The 26,326-nt window shown below is 36.4% G+C and overlaps 1 protein-coding gene across 1 annotated transcript in view; it reads right to left on the minus strand.

The window, feature by feature from the left end:
* Positions 1 to 26,326, minus strand: part of LOC121436947 (TBC1 domain family member 8B) — an 85,039-nt gene that overhangs the window by 46,761 nt on the left and 11,952 nt on the right. The window contains exons 2-7 of the mRNA XM_041636859.1: positions 21,881 to 21,991; positions 19,396 to 19,514; positions 17,845 to 18,070; positions 16,806 to 17,046; positions 12,341 to 12,548; positions 11,569 to 11,733 (exon numbers count right to left, since the gene is read on the minus strand). Coding sequence (XP_041492793.1) covers positions 11,569 to 11,733; positions 12,341 to 12,548; positions 16,806 to 17,046; positions 17,845 to 18,070; positions 19,396 to 19,514; positions 21,881 to 21,991 — 1,070 coding nt within the window. The remainder of the gene's footprint in view (positions 1 to 11,568; positions 11,734 to 12,340; positions 12,549 to 16,805; positions 17,047 to 17,844; positions 18,071 to 19,395; positions 19,515 to 21,880; positions 21,992 to 26,326) is intronic.

The following is a 26,326-nucleotide window of genomic DNA, read 5'->3' on the forward strand; positions in this document are numbered from 1 at the left end:
GCACTAAAATAAATCTGATATCAAATTATATTATTGAGAAAAGACAAATTCATCTTTCAAAGTGAAAGAAGTCGATTTGTAAGGCTACATTTGATATGCTTCAATTCTACACCATTTTAGAAAATACAAAATTATAGCGACAATAAAAAGATGAATAGCTTCCAGAAGCTGGAAAGGGGTTTAACATATAAAAGCACATGGGATATTTAGGGCATTGATATTTTTCTATATGATGCTGTGATGGCAGCAATATTGCAGTCTGAATGCAACAAAACTGTACAGTATAAAAATGAAACTTACTGTAAATTATGAACATCATTTAATAGTAACATTAGTACTGGCTCATCAATTGTTAACCGATTTACCAAAACAAGAGAATATATTAGTAAAAAGAGAAATCATAGTCAGAAGACAAGGTAGTTAACAGTAGAGGGAAACTATTTCCTGGTTTTCTATATGCCCAAAAGTGCTCAAATAAAATCTATTATTTTAAAAGGCAAAATATACAAAAGATAGTTATGTTCTACAAAATAAGAGGATATCAATAAAGGTATGGAAACTGTAAACATACAAATTGTATAGAGGATAACTGAACTGAAAGGGTCACTCGAAGAATGAACAAAGAATGGCAAATGGTAGAGATTACCCTCAGGTGAAAAAGGAAAATAAAGAAAAATAAATGGAGTCTCAGACTTGTGGGAAACCATTAGATCGACGATCTATGTGTAATACTAGTTCTAAAAGAAAATAAGAGGTAAAATGGAGAGGAAAGTATCTGAAAAAAAGACAATGGCAACAAACACTCCAATTTTCCTAAAATATTACTCACGAAATCCCAACTAAGGAGCTGTTCAGCAAACTCAGAGAAAGAAATTAGGAATAGCTACCGACATTTATCATAGCAAAGCCTATGAAAGTCAACTACAAAGAGAGAATTCTGAAACCAAAATGAGATAAACAACGTGTGTTAAACTGGACGTGGATGTCCATACCTATAATCTGAGTACTCAAGAGGCTGAGACAATAAATTACTGCCAATCTAGGCTAGCCTAAGCTACATAGTGAACTCTAGATCAGGCTGGAAGGCAAAGACCTTGCCTCAATTTTTTTTTTAAAAAAAGCAGCATGTTTAAAAAAAAAGACTTCTCAGTAAAATCAAGAGCAGAGTGTCAGCAGCCTGGGATGGGAGCATACAGTAGAGGTGATCTATTCAAAATATGCTAGCCAACAAAAGTATCTTGCAAAAACTTAAAGCTACAAGCACACAAAATAGGATCAATGATATAAGTTGTTTTAAAAAATACAAATTTATACCAGTGTGAAATACCATATAAGATGAATAAAAAATGGCTAAACTAAACGTTGCAAGCTAAAAGCCAGTCTAGGGTACAAAGTGAGATCCTGTCTCAAATTCATACTAACTAACTAACTAACTATGTATGTGTGTTTGTGTGGGGGGGGTATAAATTCATTGAAGCAGTTATAAAATGGGAACTGTCACATATAAAATCATGTACTCTACTAAAAATAACTTCTTAAAATGTTAAAATTATCACACTAGTCAGGAACTTCACCCTTAAATAGCTTCCCTAGGAAAACAGAAACATTTCCAATTTCACATGCATGGTCTTACTCGCATAATTTAAACTGACAAAAAATATCCTGTACCATTTGTACACCTTCTCCACTCCACTCAGATTCTAGACAACTGCCTGTATTTATAAATAGGCTTATTTCAGACTTCCATATAAGTGGAATCCTATAACATGTGTTGTGTTCTTTCATTTGGCATAGCATTGTCAAGGTTTACACATGGAATAACATAAATCAGCACGTCATTGCTTGTTATTGCCCTATAATAATATGTATGCTGGAAGTCTTACGTCAACTTGGCACACAAACTACTGAAAGGAGAGAACCTCAATTGAGAAAATGCTCAATATGATCTGGCTGTAAGATATTTTCCTAATTAGTGATTGATGGGGGGCAGTACAGCCTATTATGGGTACTTCCATCCTTGGACTGGTGGTTCTGGATTCTGTAAAAAAATAAAACAGGCTAATAATGTTCGATAATACTACAAGGACACTTGTCCAATTATGCTCATAGCAGCATTATTTGTAATAGCCAGAACCTGGAAACAACCTAGATGCCCCTCAACCGAAGGATGGATAAAGAAAATGTGGCACATTTACACATTTGAGTACTACTCAGTGGTAAAAAACAATGACATCTTGAAAGTTGCATGCAAATGAATGAAACTAGAAAAAGCTATCCTGAGTGAGATAACCCAGACCCAGAAAGATGAACATGGCATGTACTCACTCATAAGTGGATACTAGCTGTAAAGCAAAGGATATTGAGCCTATACTTCATGATCCTCAAGAAGCTAACAAGGTGAACCATAAGAAAAACATACACAGATCCACCTGGAAAGAGGAAACAGAAGATCGCCTGACAAAATTGGGAGCATGGGGGTGGGGGAGTAGAGAGGGCAGAGGGGAAGACGAGGGGAGAAGGGGAGGGGGGGAGAACTTGAGGAAATGGGATAGTTGAGAAGGAGGAAGGACAGAGATGAGAGTAAGGAAAGAAATGTTTTGATTTAGGGAGCCATTATGGGATTAGCAACAAACCTGGTACTAGAGAAATTTCCAGGAATCCACAAGGATGACCCCAGCTAAGACCCTAAGCAATAGAGGAGAGGGTGCCTGAACTGGCCTTGCCCTGTAGTCAGACTGATGAATACGTTCATCCTGCAACTGATGGAAACAGAGGCAGAGAACTGCATCGGAGCACTGGACTGAGCTCCCAAAATCCAGTTGAAGAGTGGAAGGAGGTCAAGACCATGATGGGCACACCCACTGAAACAGTTTACCTGAGCTAATGGGAGCTCACCAACTCCAGCTGGACATGGAAGGAAGCAGCATAGGACCAAAGTAGATCCTCTGAATGTGGGTGACAGCTGTATGGCTGGGGCAGACTGAGGGACCACTGGCAGTAGCACTAGAATTTATTCCTACTGGCCTTTTTGGAACCTATTCTCTTTGGATGGATGCCTTGCTCAGCCTAGATATATTAGGGAGGGCCTTGGACCTTCTCCAAAGCAATGTGCCTTACCCTCTCTGAAGAGTGGATGGAGTCTGGGGTGGGGGAAAAGGTGGAGGGAAGGGGAGGAAGGGAGGAAGTGGGAACGGGGATTGGTATGTTAAAATGAAAAGATTGTTTTCTTTTTAAAATAAATAAATAAAATATGTTAGGACTAATGAGTCCTGGCCTTCTGCTGCTCTTCCCTCCTAGAACCTTCTAATTAAAGTTACTAGAAGCTGTGCCTAGCTTAGAGGATCAGAGGATGGGATTTTCACCTGTTGGCCATTGACTGCAGTGCATTTAAGCCTACATGGTGTTAATTAAAGTGGGGCTTTCTGAACCAGCGTTTGGAGGTCCATGTGTCGGTCTGTCTCTGAGTCCGTGTTCTCAACCTCTAGTCCCTTGCCCGAAGCTCGCAAACTGGGGTCTAGCGCATAGAGCGCAGACCAGGGCCGCGGTGCGCAGCAAAATAATTTATTTTAAAAAAGAAAACAGACTGAACAAGTCCTGGGAAGCAAGCCAGTAAGCAGCACCCCTTCATGACCTCTGCATCAGCTCCTTCCTCCAGGTTCCTGCCCTCCATAAGTTCCTGTCCTGACTTCCTCCAGTGATGAACATTGGTATGGAAGCATAAGCCTAATAAACCCTTTCCTTCCCAACTTGCTTTTAGGTCATGGTGTTTTGTGGCAGCAATAGAAACCCTAACTAAGACAACATGCCACTGTATGAACATATTACATTTAATCATCATTTTGTAGACAATGTTTTTTTTAAAAAAATGGTGATTATGAATATTTCACTGGACACTTCTATGAACAGTCGTTGTGAGAACAGTTAGTCTTCATGGGTAGATATCGATGGGTAGAATTACTGGGCATATGGCAAATATATGGTCAACATTTTGAGGAACTAACTGTATTCCAAGGCAGTATACCACTTTACATTCCAAGCAGCAGTCCACGGGATTTTCAAGTTCTTTGTATCTTCCTGAACTGTTATTAGCAACCTTTATAATAATAGCTATGCTAGTGGGTATGAATCAATAGCATGCTATTATGGTTTTAGGTTGAAATTCCCTAGCAACAAACAATACAGAAAAAGTTTCCATGTGCTTATTTGGCTATTTCATTATCTTCTTTTGGAGAAATGCCTATTGGAATCGGTCCTCAATTCAAGGGCATAACGACTCATTGCTACATTTACTCTAAGACTTGTGAAGTTTCAGACTCAGTTTTGTTCTCTGATCCATTTTATAGGTGTTTTAAAGGGAGAGTCCAGGTACACTTCTTGTAAATATTTATCTATGTCCCAAAATCATTTGGGGAAAGACTTTAAGCCCTTACCGAATTGCCTTCTATCCTTGTTGGAAAATCAATGGATGATAAATGGTAAGGTTTATTTCTATACTCTTCATTCCATTACTGTTGTGGAATATTAGTTGAAGATGTGTTACATTCATTTAAACTGTGGAATATTAGTTTAATGATGCAAAGATGTGTTGCATTCTTTTATGCTGCATTTGTTTAACTCTGTGAAGCTGTGTTACTGTGCCTGTCTAAAACATTTGATGGGCCTAATAAAGAGCTGAATGGTCAATAGCTAGGCAGGAGAGCGATAGTTGGGGCTGGCAGGTAGAGAATAAATAGGAGAAAAAGAGAAGAGCGATGAAAAAAAGGGGGGGGGGAGAGCAGGATGCCAGGGACCAGCCACATAGCCACACGGCCAGTCATGGAGTAAGAAGGAAACAAAAGATACACAGAAATAGAGAAAGGTAAAAGCCCAGAGGCAAAAGGTTGGTTTAAGGCAAAAGGATAATTTAAGTTAAGAAAAAGTGGCTGGAAATAAGCCAAGCTTAGGTCGGGTATTCACATGAAAGAATGTCTCCATGTGATGATTTGGGAGCTGGGTGGCAGGCCTCCCAATGAGTAAAAAAAAATTACATTCATATGTGTCTGTCCTAATGCTTCAATCACAATGCTGTTCACTATAGCTGAATAGTACATTTTAAAATCAGGAAGCCCTGATTTTCTACAACAGAAATTTTTTTGTTTGCTTGTTTTACTTTTGTTTTTGAGAGAGTCTCATAGTTAAAGCTTGCCTGGGTCTTAGAATCCTTCAACCTCAGTCTCTGGGGTGCTAGGATTACCATCATGGACCACCTTGCCCAGCTTTTAATCTTGGTTTATCTATCCTACGTTATTTGTATTTCCACGTGATTTTATTACATCTGTGTTTACTTTATACATACCATTTACATTGCTTCTGAAAATTTACTATGCCAGAGATTTTAAGTGATTTCAAAGAAAAATCATTTGACCCCCTCAAATTTTACCAGCTTTAGAAAGAGAAAAATGATGTTCATGGATGGGGAAGATGGAAAGTAGCATCTTTTGTAAATATAGACAGAAAAATTGATGTTTGCAAGTCGAATCTCAAGCAATGCACATTATTTAATTTAAACCATACAACCGAGGCACCGATTATCTATTGATAATACTATTCAAAGTATTAGAAAAGTATTCAAGAAGAGGAATAAAAAATACTCTTAAGTAAAAAAAACCTAAATATAAGTTTACAAGAGCACTAGCAAGTATTCTAGTTGCATCCATAACTACCTCTGAAGCAGTCAGAAAATCACATTCATCCACAAAGACAGTGGTGTGAAACAATTTAACATTTGAATTGTTAAAGAGTGCAATGAAGTAGATTATTTAAGCAACAAAGCTTTATTCTTGTGAATTGCTTTTTTTTTCTCTGACTTTTACTTCATGGCTAATACCATTTCTTTCTTTCTTCCTTGCTTCCTTCCTTTCTGTTTTTTGAGACAGGGGTTCTCTGTGTAGCTTTTTGGCTGTCCTGGAACTCAAGCTAATACCACTTCTAAATGGCACGGGTTTGGGTCTCACAATTATGAAAGCAATAAACTTGGCACTCAGACATTTTGTTGCCTGAGCAACATCCGATCCCAAGTAGAAAGTAATAGAGGTTGTTTATTTTATGGCATGTACCCTTAAGCCTTTTTTTCCATTTTTCTTTTTTATATCAAACACTGATTTTAGAAATAGGATATGGCTTTAACAGTGAAGGAAATATAGGGCAAAGGTTAATATTTCTTTGTGTATAACCTTTCTATAAAATAACAGACTTAAATAACTTATAAACACAGCACAATCAATAGTGATTGGGAGACAGAGTTGAGCTATAAATTTAAAAAGACAAAATTTACAGAGAAGCAGTTCTTTCAAATACCAGAAGCTTACAGTAAATGGCATCCCATGCATACTCCATAATTTAAAATAGGTTGCTAATTATATTTCTAACAAAATTTCTGGTTTCCTAACTCAGACATTAATCTATATACCTATTTTTAATTGTAGCCACAGTAAACACACATTTTTATTCTTTAACAAAATTATATGTATATATATGTGTGTGTGTGTATATATATACATATATACACACATATATATATACATATATATAAAATTATATGTATATATATAGAGAGGGGGGGGGAGTGTCTCTGTGTGTGTCTGTGTCAAAGGACAACTTGCTGGACTCAATTTTCCTTTTCCACCAGGGATCAAAATCAGGGTGTCAGACGTGGTGGCAAGTGCCTTTACCTAAAGAGGGATGTCTCTAGCTAGTATTGCCTTATTCTTAAGGTAAGCAAAAATCAGTTATGTGGGTTTAACTACTATTTCTGTCTGTATTCTTGTTTTCCTTCGGGGAAAAAATAGTAGAACACAGGTGATATTAAATGGAAGAGGTGATGAGAGGGTATACACACACACACACACACACACCTTGGAGTTACTCAGCACAAGGGAAAACGTTCTTCTCAGAAGCCATGGGTTTCAAATAAACAGCCCAGTACCAGGCTACTTTCCTAAGTTATCCTAGAAACACCTAAATGTACAGGCTACCTGATGCTAAGGCTGCTGCTCCTGAGCACCACACACTGTGCTCATGGACACGCAGAATTAAGCTAGTACTGCCTAGGGAGAATTCCCCCTACTGGGTACCTTGCATAGTACCAAAAGGTGCTGCTGTTCAGGATGCTGAGGGAGAAATATATCAACAGTTTTATCTAGCTGTGACCCCTGTGAGTGGCCTAGTAATATACACTGATGGGTCCAATATTGGCGCAAATATCACAGGGGTGATCAACTGCTTTCTGATGGGATTCAAGGCCCACTCCAAAAGAAGAAACATATGGCTAGCACTGTAAATGTGACAAAGAACCCATGGCTGGGGAAGCGCATAGGTCTCAGCGTGAACCTAGTACTATTATTTGGCTAAATGAATGATATAATATGAAGTTGCCTCTAAACACATATTCTTATAGCTATACATTAGTACAACTCTCATTCCTCATCAAAAATGCTTCTTTGTGCTGATGACTCCACACCCATGCATATATGGGCAGCACAAACTGAATTCAGTAGGTTCTTTAAAAAAAGAAAAAACGTGAAGTTGGGAGGGGTTGGGAAGTGATTTGAGAGGAGTAACAAGGAGTAAGGGTGAATATATCAAAATACATTCTACGCATGTATGAAGTCCTCAAATAATAAAATGTATTAATAATAGTCCTTGGTGAAATGTCCTTGGTGAAAAGAAACCTCCCTTGTCTTTTAAATATGGATTGAATCCAGGGATATATACATGCTAAATAAGTGCAGTAATACTGAGACACACACATTCCTAGTCATTTTTAGTTTTTTTAATTCTTAAACAGGGTCTCCCTTAGTTACATAGGGTCTGCTTAAACTTGCAATCTTTTTTTTTTTTTTTTTTTTTTTTTTTTTTGCTTTATCCTCCCAGTAGCTGGGATTACAGGTTCCAGCTCTATCACCTTTTATTTGCAATTCTAGAATTAGGCAATATATCATTCTATCAAGAATAAGCGTTCCTGGAACTCTATACTTATAATTAAAAACATAGAAATTAAAGCAAAATCAAGCACCAGTTAGATACATTTACATATGCCTTGATAATTTGTTGAAATTTGCCTATCTAAACACAGTAAGGCATAAAACCAGTTCGACATTTCTTGATATTCTAGAGCAGATGTTCTCAACCTTCCTAATGCTATAACCCTTGTAATACATTTCCTCATGCCGTGGTGACCGCCAACCATAAAGTTACTTTTGTTGCTATTTCATGCCTGTAATTTTGCTACGGTTATGAATTTTAATGTAAATATCTATGTTTTCTGATGGTCTATTATGTGAGGCCTGTGAAAGGGGCATTCGATCCCCCAAAGGGGTTGAGACCTATAGGCTGAGGACCACTGTTCTATAGTCAGGATTAATTTATAATGCAATTTAAAAGGAGCTCCAGCAGTGCTTTCTAGTCTAGCCCCAAGCTAAGCTAAAAGAGTCAAATTTTCTCATATTTAGTGGCTTTAAAATTTAGTAATATTTTGCCGGGCGGTGGTGGCGCACGCCTTTAATCCCAGCACTCGGGAGGCAGAGGCAGGCGGATCTCTGTGAGTTCGAGACCAGCCTGGTCTACAAGAGCTAGTTCCAGGACAGGCTCCAAAACCACAGAGAAACCCTGTCTGGAAAAACCAAAAAAAAAAAATTTAGTAATATTTCTTTACTGTACACCTCAAAAACAAGACTAATATATTTTTAAGCAGTTGGTCAGAATTTTATAAAACCTGTTCATGCACCCAGGTTTTAGTGTAACTTACGAAACCATGGAACATTGTAATTGATACCTAGTTAAAATTTGGACAGAGCTGGTGCTTATGCATAATCCCTATTACTTTTGGTGGCATTTATGTCCTCATATGATAAAGGACAAACTTCCTGCAGTCCTTTCTATAGTGAGATTTAGATTTGTTGATTTAGACTCTGGGATTTAGATTTTTAAGAGTTTTGTAGTATAAAAATCACTGGATTTATTAAAATTACACAATGCATTTTTATCATTGTTTAGGTAAGTTGATCATAGCTATAGAAGAATGAAGCAACAACTTTTGTTATTTAGAAATCAAATTGCACTGGCTTTTTTTAAAAAGTGCTAGGCATTTAATGCTGGATATTACCCATTCTAAACAAGTAGTCTACCTCTGAGATATGTCTCTAGCCCCTATCTCTTATTTTAAAAGGCTTTCTCTTTACTAATTTTTGATGAATATAGATATAGCTAGAGATATACAGATAATACTAAAATGGGTCAAAATTCTTCATCACTGCTCAGATGAAAACCTTCAGTTCTGAGCTGGTGAAGTGGCTTAGCAGGTAAAGGTACCTATTCCCAAGGTTGATGACCTGAGTTCAATCACCAGGACCAATATGGTGGAAGGAAAGAAGTGACTCCCACAAGTTGACCTATGATAGCCACATGAACACTAAGACATGTGTGTTCATGCAAGAGTATACACACACACACACACACACACACAGAGAGAGAGAGAGAGAGAGAGAGAGAGAGAGAGACAGAGAGAGAGACAGAGAGACAGAGAGAGAGACAGAGAGACAGAGAGAGAGAGACAGAGAGAGAGACAGAGAGACTTAAAATTCAATGAAAATAAAATATGAGAATTCAAAATCATGCTTCCATGCAAACTGCTATAATGATTAGTAAGCTTTCTGAATGTATCTATACCAAAGGCTCTAAAACGGATAAGAAAAACTAGAAATCCTTAGCATTCTGATGTATCCAGAGAAATGGGAAACATTTTGAAACAAAATCTTTCCTTGACAATGGCAGATACTCAGCTATCAGAGAAATGTGAGGCCTCCAAGAAAAAAATTGCAGTTCTTCCCACATTACAGAGGCAAATACATTAAAGAAAAGGGAAGAATACTCAGAATACTGGATCTAACACAGATTAAATCTGAAGGAGTAAGGACATAACAAATTTTATATAAGCAATTATATGAGAGTATTAAAGTAATTATCAAGACTGATTAGATTTCATTTGTGTTTTCACATCAAGCTAAGGAGTATTCTGGATAAGGAAATTTGAAAAAAACTATGTGAAAGTATGGGCAATAAAAATTCTTCGTGGCCTACATGAGGATTCAGCACCTGGTACTAAGATGACATAAATGAAAACAGCATGGTTTCCTGGAGGGAAGGCTTCATCTACCAATACTGCACTATAAATGAACTGGCATATTTTCAGTCTTCACTCTACAGTGAGAAAGGGCTCTCTATGTCAATCTAAATAAAGTAATATAACCATCAAAGTCAATTTTAATTATTTACCTTTGAATCCTTAATTAAAATATATGGTTCAATTCGATACATTTTATAAATATGTAAAAACACAGAGCTCCTGGATTCTGAATTGAAAATTCATTTGAATTCAATCAGTCTACCTTTCCTGGAAAGACATTAAAGATCAGGTCCTAACTACTCTTTGTTCAGAGTATTTATCATCGCTATATTTTTATAATTTAAAACTCATAGAAAAATCATTCTGTGTTTAAAAATTATTTTATCGACTTATTCTTGTGTTTGTGTGTGTGAAGTTAGTTCTCCTCTTTCATCCTTACTTTAGAGTCTAAGAATCATATTTGTCAGATTTGTGTGGCAAGTCCCTGTACCTGCGAAGCCATCTCATCATCCCCCTCCCGTAATACTTTGCTAGTAAATGACTATGCCACTGTTCTTCCTAGAATCAAATTCTGTTGGTAAAGCTAAACATTTAGGCATTAAAATATTAATTATGGTTTAAAATTGCATTTCTGTAGTAATAAGAGGAAATTTTCAATTTTTCACTTTATGTAGATGGGTGTTTTGCCTGCATATTATGTATGTGCACCATGTGCATTCAATAACTTCAGAGACCAGAAGAAATCACCAGTTCCCCTGGAACAGAAGTAACAGGCGGTTCTGACAGAACCAGTGTGGGGGCTGGGAAGTGAATCAAGGTCCACCGTAAGAGCAGCCAGTACTCTTAACCACTGAGCCATCTCTTCAGCCCCAGTAAGGTCCTGTTATATTCTCCAAACATAGACTGGGTTAAAAGTCAAGTTGGAAGAACATATAAGTTGTGCTTACTGAAAAACAGCATGTACAGTAGGAAGATCAAATTAATAGCATTTCTTAAGTATTAGTTCCTAAACACGTTAAAGTCCTTCATTTTTACTTCTGTGCATAGTATAGAGTATATAATTTCTTTAGATTTAGGCTTTTATATTAAGAAATAAAGGTACAGGGGCTGGAGAGATGGCTCAGCGGTTAAGAGCATTGCCTGTTCTTCCAAAGGTCCTGAGTTCAATTCCCGGCAACCACATGGTGGCTCACAACCACCTGTAATGAGGTCTGGTGCCCTCTTCTGGCCTGCAGACATACACACAGACAGAATATTGTATACATAACAAATAAATAAATAAATATTAAAAAAAAAAAAGAAATAAAGGTACAAATAGAACAATTACTAGAAATTCCTTTTTGAAAGACTAGACTATTGTAAACACAAGCTTTTCTGCAAAATTCTGTGATGGCTATAGAAATCACCTCTGTACTAAGGTCACATCGACTTGAAGCTGCTCGGCACTTGAGCCTGAGTTTTGCCACCAGTTGTTCAAAGTCTTTAACCTCACTGAAACGAAAAGCTGTCTTTCCTTTGATGCTGATGATGACGGATCTGTTGGAGTCGTCAGTTTTATCTACAGCTAAGACCTGGGGAGTAAGAAGATAAATAAGTGAATCACATTTTCTCCCAGTGCTGACACATTCAGATAGTATGTGTTTGGCTTTCTCTGTCATGGCTGAAAGTTTTGGTCTGGGGTATGACTTACTCAGAGAGACATCTGTGCTAATGATGATACAAATCTTCTCATTTCAAGTTATTTTACCTTTCAAAGAAAAAGCTAAAGTAATATGTCCTTTAAAATTGACAACATGGACAAAACAATCAGTGATGAGTACTGATTTTTCACTGTCATGAAAGTCTCCAAATCCATTCTTTCTAAACAAGTACATCAAATGTGACAGTCTAAATTTTGGTGATCTTATCTTAAGGGTCAGAATGATCAAGTTTATTTTGTGCCACTCTAAACCTTTCTCTGCTTTCAAATTTTTTCCCACTTTCACTTTTGGCAAAGCTTTACTGAAAGGAAACTAAAAGTATCTCACATGCTAGTGTTTTTAACTTGAAAAGTAATTTTGAACTTCAATGATTATTGTACATTGCTAAGAGGACACATTTACTGGGCCTTTTGCTAAGTCACAGAATGAAAGGGTATGCCATGAATTACAAACTTAGATGCACCGAAATTTATATTACCTCTCGTAATGGAATGATTACGCTACATAGATTCCCATCCTGGCTAGCAAAGCAGATGTAGTTTTCTGAAATGCACATTTTTCCATGAGTACTGAAGTGGCTGAATGGTACCCATAAGAAACATTCATGTACTTCTTTCAAAGTTTCTTCTTTGGGTAGCCTAAAAAAAGCTTTGAATTGCTCACTGTGGGCCCGATATTCCAAACCTCTGTAGGAAAGAGAAATGGGAAAGAAAGCTCAAATGATGAATTCTAAAGTATACACATATCCATATTGATTTAATCAATAGAAACCATAAAGCATAAAGATTAAACATCAAGTAGTATGTTCTTGAATAAATTCTTATATGGAAAAATAAAATAACAGATTCCTGATCATTTCATTTATTGTTTTTTTTTAATTTCATTTTCATAAATTAAGATGCACAAAAGTTAGAGAACTATAGGTCTCAAAATAATCTGTTAGGGGTGATTTCCTGAAGGACCAGTATTATAACACTAATAATGGTGAAAACCAACCTTGGAATACAGTAATTTACATATATGGTTATTAGAAAATCCTGCAGTTATATAAATAAGATTAAGTAATTGAAATTGGTGGCATTAAAGTTCAAAGAGGAAAAGCAGAGTATAAAACGGAACATCAAGATTCAGTTCGGCAGAATTTTGCAAGATTGTTTAAAGCATCCAAGATTGGAGCAGAACAGAACAACACTGCCTGCACCATGCTGGGCATGGGACATGAGTTGGTAAACAAAGATGAACCTTGTTAACTGACAGATAAATAGATGAATACGAAGCTGTTGCTCTAAACAGCATGATTTTTCCAGGAGCACTAAATACCTTGTGCTAAGCAGCAATGCCATCTGGGGTAGTAAGAAAATTATGCCTAACTCAAAGCCAGCTAAATGGAAACTAAATTCAGCCTTCCTGCACCTACTGTTTGAAAGTGTAGTACTTTATCATGTCTAACAAATTAATCCTGATATATATAACCAGAAACCCAAAGTTTTACTCTACTTAAGTTGGAATTTGGTGGGTTATTTCACTATTACTAAATGGATGATTTATCACACAGTCTATTCATGTGTATAGAAAAGTTTCTGTGACACGTTATTATAAAAGGAAAAGGAGTCTGCTGTGTTAAGCCCTATTTCTGCAAACATTTTCAAGTTGATTTTATTAAAAACGCATGAATGGATCTACACTAAATGCTTGCAATTGTGCTTGCAGATTGTTCCCACTATAGAGCACTTACTTGTACAGCAAACGGAAGCAATAAAGATGCTCTATTACAAATGGGATCTGAGGACTTCTTCAGGAAGATGTTTATTCTTCACTGACCAGAAAAAGAGATTTAGATATATGTGGCTTTCAAAATGCTCATTTAAATAAAGACTTGGTAATGGACAATTCATTGACATGTAAGGTAAACAAATTTACTTTTTAAAAGTTTTTTTTTTTAATTTTGGATTCTTTCCCCTTTTTATTTACCTTTACGTGTATGGGGGTTTTGCCTGCCTATGAACCAGTGTATCATGTGTACACAGTACTGAAGAGGCCAGAGGGTGTTGGAATCCCCTGGGACTGGGGTTACAGATGGTTGTGAACCACTATGTAGGGGCTGTAAATTGAGCCCAAGTCTTCTGGAAGAGCAGTCAGTATTCTTAACTGTTGAGCCATCTCTCCAGTCCCCTATTTTTATATTTAATTAAAATATTATATCGCCCCTCCCTCCAGCCCCACCCTTTCCCATCAACCTCTCAAATTCATGGCCCCTTTTTTATTATATATATGTTCCTTATTATATATCATGTATTAATATATATGAATGAAAAAATAAATAAATACAACTTCCTGCATCTGTCTAGTATTACTTGCACGCATATGATTTTAGGGCTGGTCACTTGGTATTAGTGAACCAATCAGGAGCTCATCCCCGGGGAAAACTAGCTCTCCCTTTCTTAGCAGTCATTAATTACTTGTGTTTCTTAACCTAGGGGTGGGGTCCTGTGAAGGAGAAGAAAATACTTTTTTAAAAGAACGTTTCTCCTGGTCAATCGAGGAAAAACGTTACAAAAGCAAATGCCTAACATTAATGCAATATGAAGTGGATCATTAAATTGTGTTTGTTTGTGAATGTGGGTATGCCCGTATGAGTTTATTTGGAGCATGTGCATGTAGATGTTTGAGGCCAGGGCATGGCAGATCCCTTGGCTGGAGACACAAGTGGATATGAGTCACCTGATGTGGGTGTTAGGAACTGAACCTGGGTCCTCTGCAAGAGCAGTTAAGTGCTCTGAACCACTAAGCCATCTCTCCAGCCTTAAGCCCTTTCTTTTAAAAAAATCGTATATTTATTTTTATTGTATGAATGTTTTGTCTCCGTGGATGTCTGTTTGCCACTTGTGTACCTAGTCCCCATGGAGGTCAGAAGAAGGAATCAGATCTCCTGGAAAAGGAGCTACAGGCAACTATGAGCCACTATATGGTTGCTGAGAATCAAACCCCAGGCCTCTGCAAGAGGAGCTGGTGTTCTTAACTTCTGAGTCATCCCTCCAGCCCTGAGCCTTAAATTCTCAATGAAAGAGTTCCATTTGTAAAACATGCAGAGACCTAACTTTGGTAAAGTATAAAACTTCAGCTTACAGACTCATCAAGTAATCTTTCTGCATCTGAATGCTGGGAATAGTTTAGGAACTGTGTGAGAAATGACTAGCTACCCAATCGGGCCTAGTTAGTATATGACAAACCTCCGCATCACTTAGTCTAGTCTATCCAAAGGCTCTGGATTAGGTTTCTCTTAAACTTTCCCAGGCTATATCCTCACCTTCCTTGCCCCAAACGACTTTCACTAGCTAATTCTGAATGCTTTTCTTTCCTCCTCCCCTTTGCCAAGTCCCTTTCAGTCAACTGTCTAAGTGTTGAGTAGACGAAAGGGCTCTGTCCACTTTCAGCAAACTGAATATAATGATGAACAATGATCAGTCAGTCTTTTTCCTCCTGGAGGATAAGGCCTCCCTGTAGAGTTCAGGCTGACCCAGAACTAATGACCTTCCTGCCTCAGCCTTCCAAGTACCGGGACTAGATACACATGCCCCCATTCCCACTAGTCAGATACTTCTGATGTAGGCACTAATAATGATTAGTACTTGTGTAGTTCTTTTATATTTAACCACCACACATTTCATTCATTCCTAATAAGGGCCCACAGAGGAAGAAATGACAGAAGGAAACAAAGACTCTGAGAAATGGGAACTTTAAGAGACTTCTCCAGTCTGAAGGGGAGTTGTCTCTACAGAAAAAAATGTTAATAGTATCACTAAATTAATTTAAACAATATGCTTAACTACTCTAGAACTTAAATTATCTAGACTACAAACAGACAAATTTAGGGTTACCTAACCACATTAAACTCTCTACATTTTGGAAATTACCTTGTGCTCACTAGTCAACTTGACACAGCTAAGTCATCAGAGGAAGGAGCCTCAGTTGAGAAACTGCCTCCATGAGATCAGGCTGAACACAAGCCTGTGAGGCATTTCCTTCCTTAATTCCTACCTTTCTCCCTCCTTTCCTCCCTCCTTCCTTTCCTTTCCTTTATTTTTTCTGAGACAGGGTTTCTCTGTGTAGCCCCTGCTGTCCTGGAACTCACTTTGCCTCTGCTTCCCAAGTGCTGAGATTAAAGGCTTGCACCATCACTGCCTGACATTTTCTTAGTTAGTGAATGATGGGGGAGGGCCCAGCCCATAGTGGGTGGTGCCATCCCTGGGCTGTGGTCCTGGGTTCTATAAGAAAGCAGGCTGAGCAAACCATGGAGAACAAGCCAGTAAGCAGCATCCCTCCACAGCCTCTGCATTAGCTCCTGCCTCCGGGCTCTGGCCGTGTTTGAGAAGTCCTAACTTCCTTCAATGATGAACAGAGATAAAGAAGCTTAAGACAAACCCTTTCCTCCCCAAGTTGCTTTGGTCATGGTGATTCATCACAGCAACAGAAATCAGAACGAAGACATACTCTAATATAAATCCTATTTAATTAAGAAAATAATTTCCAAACCTAACTTCCATTATATCTTAGAATTAAATTTCACGGAGGAGGAGTAGTTCTGAAATGTATTCAAATAAACTTACAAATATAAACATCAATGATCAATGCCAAAGAAAAAACTATCATATAATATAGAGCATTTAACTTTTAATGTTAATCATTGTTAAACCATTCTTACAGCCAAACAATACTATAAAATGTAAATATTGGGGCTTGTGAAAAGGCTCAGAGAGTATAGGTGCTTGCTGTCAAGGCTGAGGAGCTGAGCTTGATCCCCACAAACCATACTGTGGAAGGAAGAGAACTGACTTCTGCAACTTATCCTCTGACCTTTGTCCCTATGCCTGGGCATGCATGACTCCCCCATATCCCCAACAAATGAGAGATGAAAAGAGAAGTAAATATTAATATTGAAATACCTTTTGGTAATTTGTAGAGGATCATCAAGGACTGGGTCATTATCAAATGTTTCTTTATCAAAAAGTCTCTTTATGGCATAGTTTGCCAGTTGTTCCATAAGAAGGTATGTTTCATTAATGTGCAAAAACATTGAAAAATAGTGATTCTCTCCTTGGGAACATACATGAATACTCTCTGTTAGTATAACAGTTGAAGTCTTTTCTAGTTTTGAGACTGCGTCCCAGGAGATAATGAGTTTAACTGCAAATAAGATTTGTAAGTGCAATTACATTTTCAATATTGATTTATGTTCATAATTCAGTTCTTATATCATGACCACTGGAAAAATAATACAGTACTTTATAAGTCAAAGTTAATTAAGATTTTGAAGCATTGTAATAAATATATAATAATCAGTGATTCTAAAAAACAGGTATATATTCTTGACTTTTTGATTTTTCTTTTTAATGGTGCTGGGATTGAACCCAAGGCCTTATGCATGCCAGACATGTGCTACCACTGAGTTATGTATCCAATACTTGGGACAGATACCATTTTAAAGAATTAGAAAAAGATTTTGATGTGACGTTTAAATCTGTTTCTTTATATATAATCATCTCATTATATAACCACTGATGTAAAAGTTATACATATGCTATAAATAATACCATTTGATCCTTTGTGGCTGCAAAATGATATGTAGATCAGGAGGTGCAATGGCTTACTTTATGTTGTATGTTTAAAACAAGAATTAAAACACATATGAAAGCAAGCAGGCAGCTTCTAAGAAGATAGAAGTGGTTATATGCTAGTTTCTTATCGCTTAAAATTCATCTGCTACTCAATTTATGTCTAAGATTTTCTATCCACATTTTAATTGTTCCCTGTGTTACATAGAGATTCTTAAATTCTTTCTGTGGTTGAAACCTCTTTGATGTGAACATATAATTTAATTACTTTCAATATCAATCTCATTACTGTACACAGAACTTAACACCACTGAGTTGATAGGTCATTGAGAAAATTGAAAGCCATAATAAGCAATAAACAGACACTTACTTTCTGATCCTAGCAAGAAAGAATAGAAACTCAGAAAGTTGGTACTTAGATAGAGCCAACCCTGACAAGGAACCCGTCCTTTCCAATAACTGCAGGAATAATACGTTACTAATTTTTCCTGTTCTGGTAAACCAAAAGATTTTTCAAATTTCAAAAGAGCTTCTCGAAATTTCTCAGGATCATCTTCTTTAGCAAAAGAATCTTTTCCCTCTTCAGCAATTAGTCCCTGGAAGAGATAAAATAGCTTCAGAAAACTTACCATCACCTAGCAACAAAAATATTTTTCATATTTAAGTATAGATTTTAAGTTTCTCATTTTAGGTATTGATCAAATAGATCTCTATGGATATATAGGTTGTATGTATACATGTCTGCATATGCATACTTCTCTTAGGATAGAGGTGAGCACATTGTCTTTAGTTTTGTAGCAGTGTTTTTTCCTTTATAAGAAGCTATCACAAATGTAGGTGTCAAACATCTTCTGAATAAACAAAAGCTTTGTTCAAAATCCTATTTAAGCGACAGTGAAATGAAAACACCGCTGGGAATGTTCACGAGAGCACCAAAACCAAGCCATTGCACAATTTCTTGAAGCACTTATCCTGGCATCCAGACATGTGCTTCTGAAGGGCATAAAAAGTGCCAGTAAAAGGATGACCTTCTATGTCACCCCAATCTTTCCTGAAGAAGACTCCATTTTAGGGCTCCATTTACAGAATACATCCATATCACTTATTCTCTTTTGGAATCATGCACATTTTATCTGAGGGCTCAGAACTCATACCAACTAAGTAATGATGAAACTAAAGGTAAGTTAATTTTCAAAATTTCTTATTGTTTAAGAAATATATAAAACGCCAGCAGTGGTGGCACATGCCTTTAAACCTAGCACTTGGGAGGCAGAGGTAGATCTCTGTGAGTTCTAGTCCAGCCTGGTCTACAAGAGCTAGTTCCAGGACAGCCAGGACTGTTACAGTGAGAAATCCTGTGGGTTTAATTATGACATTTCCATAAATGCACATCATTGTACTTTGCACATAATTCACGTCCATCACCCTCTCTTGTCCCCTGCTATCTCCATTCCCACAGATCCCTTCTTACTCCCAATTTCAATGTCATATATACACATGTATATGATGTAGATTTTAATACATATTTAAATTTGTGCATGAGGAAAACATGCAATATTTGTTGTTTGATGGTATTTCTATTTCTATAATCTAAATTTTAATATATATTTAAATCTGTGTATGAGAGAAACATGTAATTTTTGTCTTTCATTTTATCCCCATTTCTCTCTGTTCCCATTAGTTCCCCTTCTTCCTCCAGGTAGTAGCATCCTTCATTTTGTGTGAGTGATGTAGAATTTAAATTCTGCATATGAAAGAAACACGGGCTACTTGACTTTGAGACTAGGTTTTTTTGCTTAACATAGTTGTATTCAATTCTACACACTGTCTACAAATTATATAATTTCTTCTTTATGGGATAATAAAGCTCCACTGTGAATATATACCACATCTTCTTCATTCACCCGTCCATTCCACTTACTCTTATTTTGCCTTGTACAAAATTAGTAATATCTTCATTTGAATCAAACACTGATAAAGTCTTCATTATATTTTGTTCCAACCAGTCCCAATGTTTTGTTATTTCTTCTCTGTTGGCCCCTGATTAATAATATAGAGAAAAATTATTCAAGGGAAACGCCTTAATAAACCTTCTCTTTATATTCAAACAAATTCAGTTTAAAAGGAAATGAAACTACTTGGTCACTTTCACAAAAGATGGCTATATAGAAATTAATATATTTATTCTCTATTTCATAGGAATATATGAGCACAAACAATAGAGTTAAATTTATTAGAAATAGAAAAATATAATACTTAATGAAATGGGAGAAAAATAACTCATAAGGAAATATAAAAATTCTGAAAATAAGATAACAGTAATTAGTGCCCAGAAGAAACCATTATCTTTACAAAGAAACATGTAGGAAACACAGATACACACACACACTCACATTTTACCCCTTGGTCAAATACAACTACTAGCATTGTGTCTAAATTCTTCAAGACTGAAAATAGTAAGCATGTGACAGTCCTTCACATTGCTGTACAAATGTGGACTCTTTACTATGGTTACTAAACATACAAACCCTTTGGTAAGAGCCAGTGAATTTGCTAAAACACGCAGCAAACTTACAGACATTGCATGATGAAAGTCAGAAACCTTGTGGCAATATTAAACCATAAGACCTATTGCACCAGCGTCAGTCTTAGCTGTCTTATTGAGGGTTATATTAAATATTCTTATTGCTAGGTTTGCTTTCACTTGGAGAAACTTTCATTATCCAGCCCCACTTCTCTTATTACCAAATATCTTTAAAAATCTTTCTGGAAATATGGATTATACAGATATCATTAAAAAGAAATAACCTTGACTGCACAGAATGTTCTCATGATATAGAGAGGATCACAGTAAAATTTTATTGACACTGCAAAATTGTTCATTTTCTATAATCCAGTTAGATATTTATTCATCTTATGAATAAGAATTATACTTATATATCAGTTTCATCTGCAAGAATAGCAAGATTTTACTTTTTTAAAGTAGAAAAAACTTCTCAAAACCATCTTGACTAATAAGTTTCAGAACTGAGGTTATAAAATTCTCTTAATCTTATCTGCATTTAGTTTTGCTAGAATGTAATTTAAAAGAGTTAGGAGAACAGACTTAGCAGGATGACTAAAGGAAATATAGAGGGGAATTTCTTTCATAGTTACACATCCTAATAAATGTAATTGTATGCTGTATGTTCACAAACATGACGTGTCTACAAATTCATGTGTATTTTTTCAAACACACACACACACTCTTTAGAAAAGAGGGGAGGAGAAAAGAAGAGATCAGTCAATATTTAAAAAGACCATAAATATGAGATTCTAGTTTTGTTCAATATTACAATGGAAATGAAATGACATAGAAATGAAAGACAAATATTGCATATGAGTTAAAATTATTCTGATTTGTATTATTAGGAAGACTCATCATAATCTCTTTCCCACGCTACCCACAATACACTCTGTGGAAAGCTCTGGACCACCGGGGTATGAATGATAATGTAGCTGTACCTGCAAATCATTCTTTCTATTTCAAAGTTATATTTCAAAGTTTTGAGAAACATCAGGTATGTAAATAAAAAATTCAAATGTCAGACTTCTACTTTTTCAGGGAAGAATCTTTAAGTTTTGGGCTTACCATAACCATGTTCTCCTTATCTCAGTTACTATTAGAAGAAGAAAGAACACTGGTATTTAATGGGGAAGGTCCAATCTTCCCAGCAGTTTGGTAAAGAATTACTAAGTTTATAAAGGAGTCAGGTGGCAGTCACAGTAACCAATGCCTGCTCACTAGCCTTTTAATTTCCTAATAACCTGTAATCATTCTTAAAGGGAAGTGGGACTGCTAGTCTCACAAAGAACAGTTGCATTTAACTTGCTTCCAAATCTTAAAACAACTGAGGAGTATAAGGAAATTTGAATATTCAGTTTTCCTACATACAAAGCACTTGTAACAATGCTTAGTATACAGCGACATTCAATATTAGTTGATTTTGTTTTTAGATATGAATATCCTTTTTTATGAATATCTTATACATTTAAATAAGATTACAATCTTCATTAATAAGAATGTTTTAGCAAAAGTATTTTCTTTTTTTAAAAAAAATTATTTATTTATTATGTATACAATATTCTGTCTGTGTGTATGCCTGCAGGCCAGAAGAGGGCACCAGACCTCATTACAGATGTTTGTGAGCCACCATGTGGTTGCTGGGAATTGAACTCAGGACCTTTGGAAGAGCAGGCAATGCTCTTAACCGCTGAGCCATCTCTCCAGCCCAAGCAAAAGTATTTTCATTTCTGTAATTATTAACTCTTCAATTTGGAATTTGAAGCTCATTGAGTTCTGCTATAATTATCTTAGTATCTTGCTTATATTTGAACTGTAAGGCTTTTTAAACAATCATACTTACCACATGCAATTGACAAGTAAACTTGAGAATCTGGTGTCTGGTGTAGGATGCGAAATGGAGCCACTTTGGCAGTAGAGTCTAAGACAGAATCAAGAGTCCCAACTAGAAGCCCTGTGATAATAGAAAAAAAACTTTATAAGAGATAAAAAAAAAGTATCAATTCAAATGACAATTTATGAACTTATGTTTTTAAAAAAAATTCTACTCTAAAGGGTCTTTTTGAGACCTTTTTGTTAAAGTCAATATATATAGAGGATAAGGAGATACTTCAGTCAGGGACCTGATTCCAATCCTCAGAACCTACATTAAAAGTGCCATACATGATGGCTCATACTTTGTAATTCCACTACTGGAGAGGCAGAGGCAAGTTGGGTCCCTGGGGATCACTGGTTAGCCAGCCTAACCTATCTGGTGAGTTCCAGACCAACAGAAGACCACAATTCAAAGGGAAAAAATAGATGACATCTAAGGAACAATGCCCAAGGGTGTCCTCTGGCCTCAAACCACATGCACACACATATAAACACCCACACCTAACCAGACATAACACAGACCAAACAAGAAATACATATTTGGGGTAATGGAAAGACTAATATTTATCAAAACAAGATGTGTTTAAGAAAATAATCTTTCAATAAAAACATGCGAGGCTCAATTGTCCAAATATCTTATTTCCAGTACTTAAGAAGTTCTTTAAGAAGGCTGTGTATTTATTAGACAAGAATCTAGTATCAAAGACTATGTGAGAATGAATTCTGGCTTTGTGACTTTCTCCAATTTGAGCCTGTTAAAGTAGTTTCCATCTCTACACCCTCATTTGTAAAATAAGGGTGACAATAAAGAATCCATTATAAAGGTGAAAGGAAACACCACTTAGAGCAGGGCTTCCCAACCTTCCTAACACTGTGACCCTTTAATATCCTCCCTCATGTTGTTGTGACCTCCAACCAGAGCATTATTTTTGTTGCTACTTCACAACTAATTTTGTTAATGCTACCCCTGTGAAAAGGTCATTCAGCCTCCAACTGGTTCATAAGCCACAAGGTAAGAATTACCAGCTTAAAGCAATTTGCTTGGCACACAGTGGAACATTCAATATTAGCTTTTTTGTATTGTATAAGAACATCTTAAATATGTAAATTGAAGGTAAAATTTTCATTATTAAGAATGATTCAGTAAAATAATTTTCTTTTCAACAATTCCTAATTCCTCAATTTTGAATTCAAGGTTCTTGCTCAATTAGTTCCTTTGTAATTGTCTGACTTTATTCCCTACTACTTCCTGGAACAAAAATTTCTGTTTTCTTAAATAGCTAGCTAATTTTTCCCCATGGGTCTTTGCCGAACAATTATCTTTTTACTGAGAAATGTTAACAAAAGTCTTCTAGCTAAGTCCAGCTAATCCAAATTGCATATTTCCTTTAAGATCCACTTCCCCTATGAAATCATTAGTAGCGATGCCAAGCAATAATGTTTCCCCTGTTCTCTGAATACTTATAACACTTAAACTCTAGACTCCAGAACTGAGTATTTACTTAGTAGGTTGGTTATTACAACTACTTTCTAAGTGTTTCATATATAATATGTGCCTCCTTCTCTGGAATATAAGGTCTCTGAGGGTAACTATGTTTCCTATCTCTGGGCTTGTTAACTACAAGCACAATAAGGCATAAGGTGTTACCTTATTATATTATAGAATAGTTCCAATATACACATCTACTTTTCTATTTTGAAAGCTTTGGTTGGCTGAGAGACAGTTTTGCTCTATGAGCATTTCTTTTTAATTCAGCATGTGTAATTTCAGGAAAAATGAAAAACAATTATAAACCAGGCTTTTGGCTCTTCTTCTAGTTTGATCCACTTGTAAAGAGTTCAGATTTCCCATTAGGTTTCATTGAAAATATAAGTAAGCTGGCATATGTGGGAAAGGAAATCATTACAATCCTGAAGGGAAGCAAACTGGAGAATAGAAGATAGAAAGGGAAATTTGACTCAGCTGAAAAGATAGAAGTGTGGATATGGGACTAAAAATACAACAAAAGGGTCACAAATATAGCATAATGTCAGTAATATGATCAAGGATTTTGATAGTGGGAAAAATTCTCAACAAAGATTTCTGGGGGCTGGAAAGATGGCTCAGTGGTTAAGAGCACTTGGCTGTTCTTGCAGAGGACTAAGCACCCACATGATGGCTCACAACCATCTGTAGACATGCATGTGGTGCACAGACATCCATGCAGGAAAATCACTCATGTACATATAATAAACGAATCTAAACATTTGTTTGACATTTGTTTATGAGAGGAAGAGAGAGATAAAGAGAGAGAGAGACAGAGAGAGAGATAGTGCATGGAGCTGTGTATATAGGGATGAGAAGAGAATCTGGGAGGAGTTGTATGAGGAAAAGAGATAGTGCATGGAGCTGTGTATATAGGGATGAGAAGAGAATCTGGGAGGAGTTGTATGAGGAAAAGATATGGCCAAAATATACTGTACATAATTTTTTAAAAATGAAATTTTAAAAGAAAATATATATGACCTGAAAACCAAATGTTCAGCCCTGAAGATATACATACAAATGACAATGGAAAGAAAGCAAGGAGAGGTACATGGGAGGGTATGGAAAGAAGAAAAGGGGAAATGATATAATCTGAAGAAAAATTCTTTATATAAAAAGAAGTTAATAACAAAATCAAGCAGGATAAAGTTTTGCCTATTGGTATGCTTCAAATTAGGATAGCACCCTTTAGTGGACTTCAATCAAGCCTCTTTAAAATTGTATAATGGCAAGCTTTCCTAGTCCATATTCCAGGTATTTCAACCCTTACACAAGAAAATGAAGCAGGATTTTTAAAACGAAGACTTCTGCAATGGCAGCATGTAGATTATAAAGGAAAGAAGTTACTTAGGTACAGTCAAAAGTTAGGGTGTGGGTTGGGGATCGAGCTGATTTCATTTGATAGCAGAGTGCTTGCCTAGCATGCATAAGACCCCAGGGTTTGATCTTCAGCACTGCAAAAGGAAAATCAAAGTAAGGTATGAATGGAAGATTTTATTGAAGCACCAAGAATCATAAAATCTAGACAAATACTATTTAAGAGGAGGTACTGGATAAGAGCTGGTGGTAATGAGAGAGAGAGAGGAAATGATTATACTTCAACTAATGAGGAGGGAAATATCAGAGGATTTCAGCAGAAAAAGAAAGGTAATTAAACATCAAAGCAGAAGCCATAAGAAGCTGGACATTTGCTCTAGGATCAAGGAAAGAGGAGCTAAACATATGCAGATAGTCTTCTCAGAGTAATGGGAGTGAAATTACGCAGGAAACGAAGAAAGGGAGAATGTTCTCAATTTGAAGGCAGGAGCCTAAAAAATATTTCCAAGACCAAAGAGTAAGTAGCAAAATATAAAAGGAGATTGGCTGAAAAATCAATTCATATGTATACAAATATGCATATAATAAATTGACGAAGGCTGGGTGGTGGTGGCGCACGCCTTTAATCCCAGCACTCAGGAGGCAGAGGCAGGCGGATCTCTGGGAGTTCGAGGCCAGCCTGATCTACAAGAGCTAGTTCCAGGACAGGCTCCAAAACCACAGAGAAACCCTGTCTCGAAAAACCAAAGATAAATAAATAAATAAATAAATAAATAAATAAATAAATAAATAAATAAATAAATAAATAAATTGACAAAGTTGTCAGGATAAAAAAATTAAAACTTATGAAAGTATTTACTAAAAGTTAGATGTGGGGTGCACACTTGGAATCCCACCACTGAGGAAGAGCAGGAATTCAAAGCCAGTGTTGGCTATATGCCAAGTGTGAGGTCAGACTGGGCTGCCTGAGATCCTTTCTCAAAGGCGGAAAAGTATTCATTTACCACAGGGCAGTTGCACTGCCACTTTATTTGACACTTGTCTTCCAAGAGGTTCATTTTAAGCAACATTTGGAAAGACAAAAAAACAGTTGCAAGGAAAACTATTTATTTATTCATGAAATTTTTAATAAAACTAGCTCAATTGTTATTTCTTTATTCACACATTATGAAAGGTAGTGTTAGAAGAACTGGCGAAAACTAAATGGGTAAAGTTTAGCAGAAAGAACAGTGGCAATGTGGATATCTGAGGAGGAAGAGAGGACAGACAGGAGAGGCCACAAAATCATTTCCAAGTGATACAACAATCCTCTGATGGCCTGTGACCCTAGGGACAAAGTGGTCAAAATCACTGACAAGAAAGGCTAACATCTTTTTTGGCAACAGAAATGTTGACGGCATTATGTCTTACATAATATAGAAGGAAACTGTTAGGATTTTCTAAGTGCATGAATTAGGCAGTTAATATGAAACTATGCAACAAGTAATTTGGAAGCTAGCACTAGAATACATTTCTAGTCACTTGGGGAACTCTTCAAGCTCGTTAAGCTCTAATCATCATCAGTCCCTGCAA

This window comes from Microtus oregoni, unplaced genomic scaffold, assembly GCF_018167655.1.
Source record: "Microtus oregoni isolate MIOR12 unplaced genomic scaffold, Mior012 000050F_010, whole genome shotgun sequence".
Classification (NCBI taxonomy): domain Eukaryota; kingdom Metazoa; phylum Chordata; class Mammalia; order Rodentia; family Cricetidae; genus Microtus; species Microtus oregoni.